Raw genomic sequence first — 15,699 nt, 5'->3', positions numbered from 1 at the left:
GCTCTAACACTTCCATAAATTGAATGTTTAGTTTCTTAGAAATAAATGATACTCGCCAAACATCATCTTGACCCCCCAAAAACAAATTTAAAAACCTTACTTTTCTGCCTTGTAGTAAGTACACAAAGGAAAAAGTAACTGTTTGAAATCAGCCACAGAACAAATGAGGAAGCATGCTAATAATTTCCATTCAAAGCACCCACTTGTTTGATAAAACAGATTCCTGGGAAATAGCCTGTGGTAAAGCAAATGGGTTCTTTATTAGGACAAGGGAATTTTACAAGACCTAAGTATGAAATGGGATTTTATTTTCCTATTTTTCATCTGTTGCTGCAATCTTCAACTCCAAAATTTAATTTTCAAGCTAGCATTCCCCTTTTGTTAAAGTATTCACATTCAATGAGAAATGAACTTTATTAATATGCTGAAATAAATAATAAGGGAAGACACTCATTAAATCTATGATATTTCCATTCAATTTTTCCAAACAGCCTCTGGTTCAGCTAGCAAGAGAGAATTGGCAGGATAATTAACCACCCCACTCCAAATGCTGTTTTGCCTTGTTTGCTGAATGCCAATTATTATATTCATTTTCTTACTGCCCTAGAGGAGAGTCACGGGATTCATGTTTTCCTAACCTGGAAACTGTGGACCAGGCTGAGGACAGGAGCCAGACTAATGAGAGCAGAAACCCTGGCCAATTCCCTACTGTGACCAAATAGGCCCATTTTCCAGTTTCCCCCTGAGTTCAACTAGTGTGATCTGCAGACCAGATCAAGTTAAATGAAAAATACCCTTAGCTTACAGGAACCACTGGTAGAGATAAAATGAAATCTCAATTCTCCCTTGTGTAGTTTTTGATTTGGGAAGCCATCCTGATACATTTTCCACGTTGGACTCACACAGAGTGTTCAGTCAAGTACAGTGAAATTCTTGAGCATATAGATGGGAGGTCAGTAGACTGCACTCAGGTGTGACTGACAGCAAGTGACTACCTGAGTGCGGATGAATCCCTTCTCATCTCTCAGCCTCTATTTCTCCATTGGTGTGGAAAGGAGGATGAACTAGAGGATGAAACTATCCCAACATTCTGGAGTGGTATAAAGTATGGGATCATTGCATTTGTAGTCTCTTTTGACTTCAGAATACTTTTTTGCTTTCCAAGTTGAACCAAATACTAAATTGGGATACAAAAAAAATATTCTCTTCTGTTCCTTTCCTTATGCTAAACAGATTCATAAGACCCTTATGATTAAATGGTTCATTCCAAAAACTGTAAGTTGAACAGCACCAAAAATTCATCCTTCTATCTCTTCCCCCATCATAACCCCACTTCCCTTTCTTTCAGTTATTGGGCACTTGCTAAGTTCCAAGCTCTATATTCCAATCTAACAGGAGGGGAGAGTTACATAAATGAGTAGAAGGAATGAAGATTATATACCTATTATATATGTAAAGATTACATCATAAACTATTCACGATCTAGTGAGGGCACAATGGAGGAGGTAGGCAATTTCACCTGGAAAGGTCAGGAAAGGTCTAAATTAAAGGAGCCAACATTTGAGCTGAAACATATAGGATAAGTAGATGCTCACTCAGTTGGCAAAATAGGGTGGGGGACATTCCAAATGGACAGAATGGCATATACAGAGGCACAGCATTATGAAACAAGAAGGCTCACTTGAGAAAAGCAAGCTGGCTAGAATGCTAGGACAAAGAGTACAGGTAGACAGACAGATGGCAGGGGCCATTGTGGAGAGCCTCCTGGTCTGGACGTTAGTCCTCACCAGAATGGTCTTGGGTTCATGCTTTCTGTGGTCCTAAATGCTTCTATTTCATTGTCATTCCTCTATTTAGGGATTCCTTAATCTAAAACCCTCAAAGGTATCAAGAGAGGGTAACAGATCAGACATATAACAAGTTATATCAAGAATAAAATAAATGCAGTGATTTCCAATATATGATGACCTTCCTGCTACTCAATTTTGGCTTGCTGGGGACAGAACGTCCCTTATAATATGCTGTGTTTTGACTTTTGCATATTGGACTTTAATATAGTTCCTGGGAACATGTTATATGTCAAAGTTAGGGAGGGTCTGTATTTAGCAGGAAAGGGGCTCATTCTCTATTAAATTCCTTTCTACAAACTCAGATCTAAAAAAATATATCACCGCCATTGACATCTATAAAATCTGATAAACACAAAGGCAAGAAGTAGGATAAGACAGAAAGACTAGCAATAGATACAAATATTTTAGCAAATATTTGAAAACCCAAGACCACAAGAAAAGGCTGCCACTTTCTCTCACTTTCCAGCAAAAGTCAATTACTGCTAAAATAAAATTGCAATGTTCCCTAGGTTGGAAGACATAACATTCCAAGAAAAAATGCTAAAATGTTTCTGATTCATTTCAGCAATAATCAAGATCTATCAGACTTAACTATGAAAGGGGAAGTGCTCATTCTCAGAAAGCAAATAAAGGGGCTGTCAAATCGCCAGTTTACAAAACTTCAGAAAATGCAGGCATCAGGATGTTCCCCCGGTGGTGAGTGGAGCTGTGGATGATGCATCACTTTGGTGTCAAACCCAACAGAAGGCTTGTCAAACTCATTTTGTCATTTCCTGAATTTCTTGCATGACGACTCTCCCTTTTTTTTCCTCATACAAATTTTAATGTCCTGAAACTGGCATGTGTCTTACAACTGATGTACATATTTATTGTGTAGCGTTCCCTTTCTTTCTGAAAAGCTGTCATTAAATTGATGACGTGTCCCCCAATGGATGGTTTCTTAAAACTGGGAACGTTTGGTAACAGCTGTGTGATCAAGCATTAGTGATTTAAACACCCGAGCTTTCATTTCCTCAGTGGGAATTATAAAGAAGGTCCTTACAAATTTAACAACCCCTTTTACTCTCTAATGTATCCTAGTGTGCAAGACAAATTATACAGTTACCCTAATCATGTGACTGAAGTTGAGGAGTTTCCTTTCAGCATAGTCATGATAAATCTCAATCCAATCAGATGAGCCAACACTTATCAAATAGTTCTACTCAGAAACAATTTTTGAAAATAAAAATATTTCTATAAACAAAAATTGCATATATTCATGTACACTGAATCCTATAAAACATATTTATATTGGTACATTTTCTTATGCTTGATGTTACTCAGCAAACCTGGTCCCAATACTATGTCATCAGTTTTTTGAAGAAAAAAATACAGTTCTTTCAATAGTTTTACTTTTCTTTTTTCCTAGAAATGCCTTCAGTATTTTTCAAAGGAATATATTATGGTTAATAAATTTAAAATTGGTAACAAATTTCTTTGCCTTTTTTTTCTATGAGCCATGTTATTTATCACTGAAAATATATTCACTCTAAAGGGATTGATTGCAATCATACAAAATTTTAAGTGGTAGTTAATATTAATTTATATATGTGTATGTGCATTGTCCATTAAGAATTTCTTTGAGAGATATTTTACAAGATAAAACTTATTAAATTGATTGTCTCTATTCATGACTCATTTGAAATCATAATTACTGCAATTATTTAGACCTTAATTTTATTTCATTTTGTCCAAAATAGAAATTTTCCAATTAAAAACAAAAGCTCCATCAAAAAAAAAAAAAAAGAAGAAGATCCTGTGCTGGATGATAATGGAATCGATGATCTAAAGCTCTTGTGTAATGTTGGGCACATGTTAGTATCTGGCCAGTGCCAGGCCCTAAGGTAGGTCAGGTTTTCCAAAGTTCATGGCCACTTTGAGCACCTTGTCTGGGGTGGACACCTGCTTGAGCCAGTCCTTCTGTCGACAGGATTTTCTCTACTGTCACCTGTCCACAGGCTTTTCACACCGAGTCCAGGAAGCCAGTGGTTAGTAAGTACCTAAGAGCCAGTCCTAACTTTTATCTGGAGCTCAGAGTTTGCTCAGGGTTTCATCTGAACAATCTTTTACCATTTACAAAGTGGTTTCACTAAAATTTTCCTTTTTGATCCTTTTAATAACTCTATAAGGTAAGTAGAGGCAGTATGATCCACTTTATTTCTCAGAGGTGAGAGAAACAAAGTTCCTCAGGTGAATGGACCAATGTCATATGCTGGTCATGACAGAACAGGGTTGCCAACCCAGATGTGCCCTATCTACCACCCGGCACTGCTTATAGGACTCAGTTCTGCAGAACTGTCTTCCCAAGTATGCCTCTGGCACAAACCTAAGGACTATGACCTTGAATTTGCTTCAGACAGGCTGATGCATGAAGTGGAAGCAAGCCATTCTGAAAGACCACTTCTAGACATGGTAAAGGTAGACGTTTGAAGATAGAGGCCTTATTCTACTGTCACATACACTGGAGCACGTCCACAGCAGGTGCATCAGGGACCCACGTGGTGCTGGGGACAAAGGCCAGTAAAACAACCACAACTCAGAAAGCCATAACACAGGTAGGGGATTGTTGGTGAGTAACCCTGCTACCTGCAGGCTCGGAGCGGTCTGTGGCAGACCCACAGTCCTATGAGAACTAAAGCATCTTTGGATTGGGGGTGGGGATTGCGGGGATAATGCAGAAGATTCAAAGGAAAATTAGAATTCTTCCCCATGAGAAAGTATCTATGAGAAGGTGAACCATCAACACCACAGAATCTAAACCCTCTGGATATTTAAAGACAAGCAAAGGGCCTACTTTCCCACTCTAGGTTTTGGAAGTTTGCCTCTGAGTGAGTTTCAAAGTCCTAATAGAACAGTGAAACGAAGAAGGCCCTCAAATCTCTCCTAGTGCATGATTTGGCCTTCAGACAGCCATATGAGCTGGTTAATACTGTAGTAGTTAAAAAGGAATTACACTTAATCATCAAAATTTCAGATAAAGTCTAAGTTGTTAATATGCCTGGGAAAAATGGAAGGCAAGTACGTAAGACCCATAATAATAGAAACTCAGAAGTCAGGGCAGTTGACTATCAGTTGGTTAAACCGTGTCCTTTTCAAAAGTGTGAGTGATTTCATACATCTGCCCTTTCTTCGAGCTGTGCAGTTTCCAAGGAGAGGATTGTTCCCAGAGATAGCCAAGTGGAACTTTAGGACTAGTTAACATTTGGCCAAGTCAGGAATGTAAAAGGTCTCTTGAGGCTCTTCTGGATGTGAAGAGAATTTGTAGCAAAGCACTTAGTCTTTGTTGGATCTTGAGTCTGTTACAAGTTGGAAGAAAAAGAAGAAAGAACCAGCACTCCTTCCTGAAAGAAAAATGGTGTGAAAGCAGAAGAAAGGAAGCGTGGCGGGTATCAAAGGGATGCATGGTAATCTTTTCAGGGAGTAACCCTACTATCCCTCCCTTCTCCAGAATCGGACCCTTACTTTGGGAGGAGGAGCCTAAAGCAGATAAAGAACCGGGGATGTCCAGTGAGACATCTGGTGGTCCTGCTCATCTGGGAATAGGAGCTCGATACTGGCCGCCGGAGCTAACTTCTACAAAGGTCACCAGCCTCTCCAAACTTCTGGCTAGCTTTTTCTTTTCCCTTATGTGTCTCAGCTGTCAAGAGAAACTGGCTGCCCAGAGAGAAGGGGGCCCCAAAGGGCATCCTAGTTGGGATGTGCTTGGCAAACAGAAGGCTCCAAGAGGCGCCACCTCCTCCTGCCCATCAGTTGTCAACCCCACCACTGACAGATGTCCTATAGGCTGGGTATATCCCACAGCCCCAGGCTCAGCCCCAGGCCAGGTTAGGGCTGGCTAGTACCCCCAAGCAGCAAGGCTGATATATCCAAAAACCTGATACAGTCTTTCACACAGGACCATATAGACAGCACAGCAAATGAGTAACCACAGCCAGATGAGCAGAGACAGTAAAATCACACTTCCAAAAGATCAGCACAGGAAATACGCTTTGAAAGACCAATTTTTTCCTTACATTTCAGCTTTTATTTCATTTTGGGTCTGGCAGATTAAAAAGTACACTTTCAGGTCACCCGGGTGGTTCAGTGGTTTAATGTCTGCCTTCGGCTCAGCCCATAATTCCGGGATCCTGGAATCGAGTCCTGCATCAGGCTCCCCGCAGGAAGCCTGCTTCTCCCTCTATGTCTCTGCCTCTCTCTCTGTGTCTCTCATGAATAAATAAATAAAATCTTAAAAATAAAAAAAAAAACATTTGCTTAGTGAGCAGGTGCTGAGTCATGACCTAGTGATACAGGTGATGATGTATAGTTTTAAGTATAATGCTACACTTAAATAATTTAGAAATAATGTTGCATGTTGGACAAGCAATTAATCATACTAATTTAACTTCTTATTCCAGTTTATCTGGGAAGGGGAGAGTTTATAGGCAGGTAAAAACATGTGGGTTGGTCAGCCCAGGGGGGCCCAGTGGTTTTGCGCCAACTTCAGCCCAGGGCGTGATCCTGGAGACCCGGGATCGGGTCCCATATCGGGCTCACTGCATGGAGCCTGCTTCTCCCTCTGCCTGTGTCTCTGCCTCACTCTCTCTCTCTCTCTGTGTGTCTCTCATGGATAGATTTTAAAAATCTTAAAAACAACAACAACAACAACTCATGACCAATTCTTTTAAAAAAAAACCAAACACTTGGGTTAATAAAAACTCTGTACGAGTTCTAAGACTATGGTGTAACTTCAATTGGGCCTATGGTAATGCCCGTGATTTACTCATCCACAGGTGTATAGAGAAAAAGGCAGAGGGGGCAGCAAGGGAGGAAGGGAGGAGACACACCTGCTTCTCCAAGTGCTTAGAAAAGGTTATCCAGCTCCAGAACACTGCTGAGCCAGGTCACTTACCTTGCTCCAGTTCCCCACTTGCCAGCTGGCACAGGGACGGAGGTGGCATCTCTTAGCGGGGTCAGGCTTCTGGATGGTGGCGCAGTCAGAGTCCACATGGGTGCTACATTGCACGTTTCTCCAGTAGGCCCCCAGGCCGCAGGTGGTGGAGCACTGTGGTGGGGGAGGGGCACAGAGAGGACAGAGGCTGAGGGCCACTTTCTCAGACATACCCCGCGACGCCCTGCAATCAGGAGCTGTCAGTCTGAAATTGCTCGCAGAGCATTAGGAAAAAAAAAAAAAAAAAAGCCTACCAGCGCTGGGGTCCCACCCTGAATTTCCCTGGGTAGGGTTTAGGCATCAGTAGAAACAGAAATGCCCCAGGTGATTCTAATAAACAGCCAGTGATGAGAACCCCAATCAGCATGTGACAGGAAAAGCCGAGGCCAGGGGAAATTTGCTGCTCTTTAAAATTATCCTGGTGTGAATGTCTGGGGGCTGCAGGCAAACCACCTGTCGAGTTTTGTACCAATGGGACCCCTTCCTAGGGGACATCAGGTCCATGCATCTGCCTGTTAGAACACTGCCGTCACATCATGTCACTCATCCCTGTGACAAACCATGGTTAGACTGATACTGTCACTGGCAGAAGAAGCCCCTTGAAGCTTGGAGAGCTGCCTAGACAAAGGAGTAAGCCTGGGGCCCTCTGCCTCCAAAGTGCCGGACACCGTCTGCTGTCGCAGTTCCTCTGGGATTTTAGTGTCCATGTGCGTCACCTGGGCACCTTGCTACATGCAGATTCTGAGTCAGTAGGTCTGGGGTGGAGACTGTGCTGACACTGTGGGTCCTCAGACCATGCTTGGGGGTAGACGGATGTTACAACATGGTGCTTTTTATCACCTGCTCTGCTGGTAACGTAAGCCCGTTCCTCACATTATGTTGTTCTTTCTTTGTAATTCTCGATGACCTCAGGCTTAGCATGGGGTCATGTTGAGAACTACACCCTCTCAATTTCCTTTACTCTAGGTGCTCAGTTCTTTCATATGGATGATTTTTCTTGCATCCTTTCTCCCCAGCCCACCCTCAGAAAGAGGGGCTATTGGTACACATGTGAAACACAGCTCTGGGCTTTTAAAAAAAAGTGCAGAAATTCCATCTATGACATCTTTTTTTTTTTTTAAAGATTTTATGTATTTATTCATGAGAGACACAGGCAGAGGGAGAAGCAGGCCCTATTCAGGGAGCCTGATGTGGGACCCGATCCTGGGACCCCCAGGATCACGCCCCGGGCCGAAGGCAGGCGCTAAACTGCTGAGCTACCAGGGATCTCCCATCTATGATATCTTTGAAAGCTCCTTTTGATGCATTATAAATAAAAACCATATTTCTCTTGCTGCAATTTCATTCTCCATATAACTTCGTGTGTCACTTTGTGCAAGTTCTTGTGTTGGACACATGCATAACGTGACACAGACTCTTGGTAGATGACTTTACTGTAGAATCATAGAAAGGGAAGAGTAGGAAACAACCTAGGTCATCATTTTTCCAACTGACTGGCTCATTTATGGAGGTAATGCCTTCTCCTGCTTAAAGATCTTTAGGATTTGGTGTGTACCTAAGTCCCCAGCACTTGCTCGGTTGTGCTGCACTATGCGGATGTGTGGTAGAGGTGGTAACCCTGGAGAGCACGGACCACTGTCATAGGTTGTTTGCCCTAGTGGCCCACACCAGACAGGCCATGCACTCTCTCTGCAGTGGGACTTTGCAGCTCTTCTCGTCAAGCAGTGGGATACATGGCCCCGGCTCTTAAATCAAGGCTGTTCTTATTTTCTTTGGTCAGTAAGATGCAGTGGAGGATGTGCCAGTTCTCAAGAGGACTTACTAGTTTCAATTCTCTTTCTTGGACTCCTTTCTCTGCCATGACAATGAAACTGGGCTAGCCTGCTGGACGATGAGAGATCACGTGAAATAGAACCGAGGACCCGGCCGAGGCCACCCTAAACCAGGCAACCATGCACGGCAAGCCAACCTAAGATCGGCTGAGTTGGGCCCCAATCAGCAGAACCTCCCAGCTGACCACAGACTCAAGAACTCTGGGGTCTGGTGGTCACTTGTCATCTAGCGTTACTGTAGCAATCGGCAACTGATACAGCTACGTAACAGGTATAACAGATACCTTTCCTACATTTTCTCTAACCTTCTGAGACTCAGGGTACAATTATAGTTCTGCAGTTGGTTAACTGTGTGATCTTTTGGAGGTTCCTAACTCCCTAGCCCGTAAAACTCCTGATGTTATTCAGGACCACAGGGATTCATGCACATGGTCAGGACTCTACAAATGTTGCCTATTAGAGACAACAGAGCTGTGAGGTCAGGATAGTGAATCCCACTTTCCAGATATGGGGGCCCAGAGATAGAAAAATCTATTTGCTCCAACCCAGGAAAGGACCTAGTGAGACCGAATTCCCAGGCTAGTGATGACGTGGTAAGGCTCAAGTGATGTTTATGATTCTTTGTGCCATATTTATGTGGCAAATAAATGTGTGTTGTCTCTGGGGCTCTGACTTTAGTCCTGCCAGATTCAGATCTCATGAGGAAACAATTTAATTCCTTTTTGACAGCTTCTGCTAAGGCAGCAAACAACCGTGCCAAGGTAAAGCTGACAGGGGGAAGGCATGGAACACAGTAGAAGTGAGATGGAATTCCATCAGCTGTCACTTGTATTAGTTTCAAAGTGGGAGGAGGGGATCAGACAGGAAAGGAGGACCCCGAGGAGGTGGAGGGACTTCACTTTGTCCTGGAAACCTTCATCCTCATTACAGCTAGTGATCTCGGGGCAGTTGATTTTCTAGGTCAAGGAGCAGATTTCGGGATGTTCAGAACTAGATCTAACAAGAAGGGCTGCATCCGAAACTCATGACAATTGCCATGAGTGGCTATAGAAAATCATACTGTCACTTCCGCTTACACAACTACACAGCCTTACACATAAATGACGGCCCGGCCCAGGGCATCTGCCTGGATAATGGGGCGATTCAATGAGAGGTGATTTTCTGACTTCATAAGAGCCACATCCATGCACACTGTGCAGCGCCTAGGTTTTCTGTTTTGTAAATAGATACCACAGCAAATACTTCCAGGGTGCTCCCTCTGTGCCCCATACTCTCCCAAGTACCTTACACATAGTTACTCCTTTTATCCCCTAATGATCTTTGAGTTGGGCATTGTCAGTGTCCTCATTAGACAGTATGTGAGGACATATACAGTTGGTGGCCAGGCCAGGTTTCCAGCCCAGAAAGTCTGGTTTCAAAACGTTTTGCCTATTTATAGTGTTACCTTAGTCTTTATATCCATTCTTTAATTTTTGAAATCATAATCAGAAGAACATGTTGTGTACAATTGGGAGCATGAGCAGCCCTTCTACACAGGACAGAAAGTAGGAAGACACTGCAAGCACGGCTTTGGATCAAATGATAAGGAACTTTAGAAATTACTTCTAATCTTAAGGATCAGGAGAGGCTTTCTGGAAGAAGCAACTCAAAGCTCGCTCCTGAAGATCAAGGCGGGATTCACAAGGGTAGAGGAGATGGGTAAGAAAATTCGAGGCAGAGGGAACAATGCAAACAGAGGCACGGTGCTGAGCGGGACAGGAGGCTGGGGAAACCGAGCAGTTTGGATCTGCTGAAGCTAATGATGTTCACCATCATTCCCAAGGTTCTCAACGCTGCGTTACGTAACGTCGTAAAGGCTATTGGATGTCAGAGTTGATTTATCTGATTAATGACGAGACAGTAAAGGTTTGTGAGCAGGAGTTTGGAATGATTAGCAAATTCCTTTGAAGACTAATTTGGCAGTCTTACATCTCTCATCTCTCGTGATGGTGTGTGAAAGCATTGCCCAGGGGAGAGACTGGAGGTGCGCAGGCCAGCGAGGAGCCAAGAGCAGTAACTGAGGGTCCTCCTTTCTTGACTACTGGGGCACCACTGGCATTTTGGACTGGACAATTCTTCCTTATAAGAGACCTCCCTGAATGTCGCAGGGTTTTCATTATCTTTGGCTCTCGGATACCGAATGTTGGTGGCAGCCCCCTGCCCCCATCGCCGTAACAAACAAAAGCATCCCAGTCTTCTCCAAGTGCCTCTCACCATTAGGTTGGAAACCACTGGCCCTAAACTAACCAGGAAATAAAGAGGAGATATCAGAGTTTGATGAGGTGACGCTGACTTGATAAACTGTTTGGGTCTTTACAGAGGGCTTGGGGAAGACTGATCTCAGTGGGGTGAGAAAGAAACAGCTTCAGAAATGGACAGAATATAAAAATCACAGGACAGTGGGAAAGCCAAAGTTTCCATTCTGACTCCTGATCCTCTCTGACAATTCTGTGTACTAAACATTTGGTCTCAAAAGATGCATAAAGGGGGGGGGGGGCACCAAACCCTATCATAAAGGGAATTTCTGCTAAATGTCGCACTCTGTTCTAATAATATCCTTTGCTGCTCTGAGAAACTGCAATCTGGACCAATTCCCTTTTTCTGGTCAAACAACCTGGAATTAACAGCTCTCAGAGGCTTTACTGTGGTTGCCAAATTCTTAGTGAGCCATGATGTATTTCACAAGACAGTTTATGTCTATCAAAGTCAAATGATGACATTTGAGATAAATCAGGTATCAGTGAACTTCTGGCCTCCACAATCATCAGAACTAACATATACTTTTACTTTGGTTTGGTTTTCAGGTCCACTTCGCTTTATGCACAGATAATGCATTTTTTTTTACAAATTGAGTAGAGTCAAGTTAGAAGGGTCATCATCCAACTGACAGTTGTGTCCTTAGGCAAGTCACTTGACTGCCACAACTTTATCTTTTCCATTTGCAAACTGGCATAAATGAGACCTTATCTGCTCCTCAGGGTTGTCAAAAGGAGAAAATAAAAGGCTAGATATGAAAGTGGTTTGGAAATCAATATGCCTTATAAATTAAATGTACTGTAGTTATATTAGCTGCAAATATTTCACTTCTCTTTGGCCAGGGAGAGGAGCCATGGATTGTCATAAAGATGCTGACTAATTTGAACATGTGGTTATTTTGCCACAAAGTCCTCTTTTGAGTCATCAAATTATTTTAACAAGTTCATAGACTGTGCATTCAAAATTCAAATGGGTGAAAACGATTTTGAAGTCTCAAAAGGATACTAATTAGTTCTAGAAATGGAAAAACAAGTATCTAGCCAAATTTCTGAAGCTTGAAACTGGGGGCCAACATTCTGTCGTCATATTTATTTTCTTCTTCCTTCATATTCTAATTCTTTTAATGAGCCAGAACGACCTTTTTTTTTTCATGGAAGCACTCAAACAGACCAAAGAGCAAAGAAAACCGCTGATAACACCGAACTAGAGAATGCTTTTAAGGAATTGTACCTTCAATTTCCACTCTAGTTAGGATTACCTCACAGTTCTAAACCAGAGTCCCAACATCAGCTTTCCTTTCTCTTTTCTTTTCTTCTTTTCATTTCTTTTCTTCCTTTCCCCTTTCCTTTCCTTTCCTTTCCTTTCCTTTCCTTTCCTTTCCTTTCCTTTCCTTTCCTTTCCTTTTTCCTTCCCTTTCCCTTTCCTTTCCTTTCTCTCTTTTCTCTCTTTCTCTCTCTTCTTTCTTTCTTTTCTTTCTTTCTTCTTTCTTTCTTTCTTTCTTTCTTTCTTTCTTTCTTTCTTTCTTTCTTTCTTTCTTTCCTTCTTCTTTCTTTCCTTCTTTCCTTCTTTTCTTTCTTTCTTTCCTTTTTAAATTTTACTTAAATTCAGTTTCCCAGCACGCCCGGGTGGCTCAGCAGCTGAGCGTCTGCCTTCCTCTGGGGGCGCGATCCCGGGGTCCTGGAATCGAATCCCGCATTGGGCTCCTTCTTGCTTCTCCCTCTGCCTGTGTCTCTGCCTTTGTCTCTCTCTCTGTGCCTCTCATGAATACATAAATAAAATCTTAAAAAAAAAAACAAATTCACCTTGCCAACATACAGCATACCACCCAGTGCTCATCCCATCCCTCATGTGCCCTCCTTGGTGCCCGTCACCCAGTCACCCCATGCCCCCACCCACCTCCGCCTTCTGCAACCCTTTGCTCCCCAGACTCAGAGGAGTCTCTGAGGGTTTGTCTTCCTCTCTAATTTTTTGCAGACGTCGGCTTTCCGAGCGAGATGCCCCCGCGGGCCCTCTGGGCGGCTCGGCCTGCAGGAGCGCGGGCGGTGGTCTACACCCGCTCGGCCGCCCTGGGGCCAGCGGCGGGACTCGCCCAACCCTCCCGGCTCGGGTCACTGCTGACCTCCCTTCATCTCACGGCCTCTGGCGGGGCTTGCCCCCTCTGGGTGAGGACCCCGCCCCCCGGGCCGGCCGTGTCCCCGCGGGCCCCTACCTCACTCCAGTTCCCCGCAATCCAGTGCGCGGAGCGGCCGCCCGGCGGGAGCCGCTGGTAATCGGACGCGTTGAGCAAGAAGCCCTCGGCGATCAGGGCCTCCGCGTCGGCCTCGGCCAGGCCGGGCCCCGGGCTCCGCGGCGGGGGGGCGCTGCGGGGGGCCGCGCGGCCGGGGGGCGCTGGCCCGGGTCCTGCGGGGGGCGCGGCGGGGCGCGCTGGCCTCCCGGGGCCCGGCCCCTCGGCGGGCGGCGGAGCGGGCCCTGGGTCGGGGCCGGACGGGGCCCGCGGGGACGCCGCCCCGAGGGAGGGCGTTGGGGGCGCCCCAAGGGGCATCTCCGCCCCCGGCGCCCCCGGCGCCCCCGGCGCATCCTCTGCGGGAGCTCGGGTTTGGGTCCAGGCGACCGAGTCGTGTTCACTTCTGTTCTCTGACTGTTCGCCGCCTTCCCCGGAGCCGCTGTGAGCGTCCCCTCCTGCCTCTTTGGTCGAGGGGCCGTAGGAGGGGGTCACCTGCCCCCACGCAGGCGCGCCGGGCCGCGGCCAACGGGAGCCGCCCACTGTCGCGGCGGGAAAGTCTCCCGCGGAGGAGGGACCCGAGGGCTGGATGCTCGGGCCGGACGCGAGGGGGGGCCGGGCGCCCCCGGGGGCCGTGGGGGGAGGCGGGCTGCGCGCCGCCCGGGCGCTCGTGCTCAGGGACTCGGGCCCCGGCGGTGTGGACGGCGACCTGGGGCTGCGAGGAGTCGGAGGGACGGGCTCCGGGGTGGGCTCCGGGGTGGGCTCCGGGGTGGGCTCCGGGGTGGCCTTGGGGATGGGCTCCGGGGTGGGCTCTGGGGTGGGCTTCGGGGTGACCTTCGGGATGGGCGCCGGGGTGGCCTTCGGGATGGGCTCCGGGGTGGCCTTCGGGGTAACTTTCGGAATGGGCTTTGGGATGGGCTCTGGGGTGGCCTTTGGGGTAACCTTCGGAATGGACTTTGGGATGGGCTCCGGGGTGGCCTTTGGGGTAACCTTCGGGATGGGCTTCGGGGTGGCCTTCGGGGGCTCCGGCTGGGATGCCGGCGGCTTTGTCCCACTGGAAATCGCGCCTTTGTTGGGCTTCAGGACTCTGCGGCTGGACGGGCACTGCTGGAGCCCACAGAGGGCTCGGCTGTTGGGTTTCCTGGTCACATCGCAAGGTTCATCATGGTTCTTGGCACACGTGACGCTGCGGATCCGCACTCCACCACCGCAGGACACGGAACACTGGAAAAGAGACACAGCTGTGAGTTTCGTGGGACTAGAGGTGCCGGCCCTCATGCACCGGTTTATCTATTCACGAGAGACACAGAGACACGGCAGAGACACAGGCAGAGAAGGAGAAGGAAGCTCCCTGCGGGGAGCCCGATGCGGGACTCGATCTCAGGACCCCGGGATCACGGCCTGAGCCAAAGGCTGACACTCAACCACTGAGCCACCTGGGGAGTCTCTCTCACACTCAGGTTCATAGCAGGTGAGCTGGAAACAGAACTGTGCCCGCCAAACTTGTTTTCTCCCCTCTTTACGTCTGGTTTCCGTGCTCCTCTAGTTTTCTTTTCTTTTCTTTTTAAGATTTTATTTATTTATTCATGAGACACACAGAGAGAGAGGCAGAGACACAGGTAGAGACACAGGCAAGGGGAGAAGCAGGCTCCATGCAGGGAGCCCAACATGGGACTGGATCCTGGGGCTCCAGGATCATGCTCTGGGCTGAATGAAGGTGGCACTAAACCGCTGAGCCATCCAGGGTTATAAAAAACCTTCCCCTTTATATTTAGAAAACACTCAGTATAACCAATGTAGTCTCACCCAGGCAAAAAGGCTCCATTTCCACTTGCCTGTGTCAGGTGCAATCACATTAAATTAAGCCGGACAACTATCATACCCACACAGGTACACAGATCTGGGATGTATTCTGAGATTTAAAAAAAATATTTAATTTTTTTTATTTTTTAAAGATTTTTATTTATTTATCCATGAAAGGCAGAGAGAGAGAGAGAGAGAGAGAGAGAGGTAGAGGAAGAAGCAGGCTCCATGCAGGGAGCCCGATGTGGGACTTGATCCTGCGATTCTGGGATCATGCCCTGGGCCAAAGGCAGATGCTCAACCACTGAGCCACCCAGGCATCCCCCTATTCTGAGATTTAAAGGTGGGTAGTTAATCAAAGGTAGAAAGATCCCCTTTCCAAAGGGTGAGTCCTGTAGCATGGTGCTGATATGAGGGGTCACAGCTGGTGCCCCTTCCCGCCGTGTGCCCTCCACATTCTACAGGGCATGGCAAAGCACAGGCAGCTGGAGTGCCTTCAGAGGAATCCTAACAGGATGGTTCTCCCTCAGGAATCACGCTAAAGAATCTACTTCCTCAATCTCAGCAGCTGCAAATCATATGTAGTTATTGCATAACAATTTCTAGATGTTTTGAAAAATCTATACTTTTAGCAGACAGCTCCATGTTTACCTTTTCTTTCCAGTTTCAAGTCAGCCACCAAATATATCGCACTAGGATATAAACCATCTAGAGGTCTTCACTGGCTGT

General features: G+C 46.2%; 1 protein-coding gene across 1 annotated transcript in view; it reads right to left on the bottom strand.

The window, feature by feature from the left end:
* The window catches only part of ADAMTS12 (ADAM metallopeptidase with thrombospondin type 1 motif 12), a 312,048-nt gene that overhangs the window by 22,995 nt on the left and 273,354 nt on the right, over positions 1-15,699 (bottom strand). The window contains exons 19-20 of the mRNA XM_035714864.2: positions 13,156-14,391; positions 6,781-6,933 (exon numbers count right to left, since the gene is read on the bottom strand). Of these exons, the coding sequence (XP_035570757.2) occupies positions 6,781-6,933; positions 13,156-14,391 (1,389 nt within the window). The remainder of the gene's footprint in view (positions 1-6,780; positions 6,934-13,155; positions 14,392-15,699) is intronic.

The sequence above is a fragment of the Canis lupus genome, chromosome 4 (assembly GCF_003254725.2).
Source record: "Canis lupus dingo isolate Sandy chromosome 4, ASM325472v2, whole genome shotgun sequence".
Classification (NCBI taxonomy): Eukaryota; Metazoa; Chordata; class Mammalia; order Carnivora; family Canidae; genus Canis; species Canis lupus.
The sequence above is the reverse complement of the archived record's forward strand: the minus strand, read 5'-3'. Positions and strand labels throughout refer to the sequence as shown.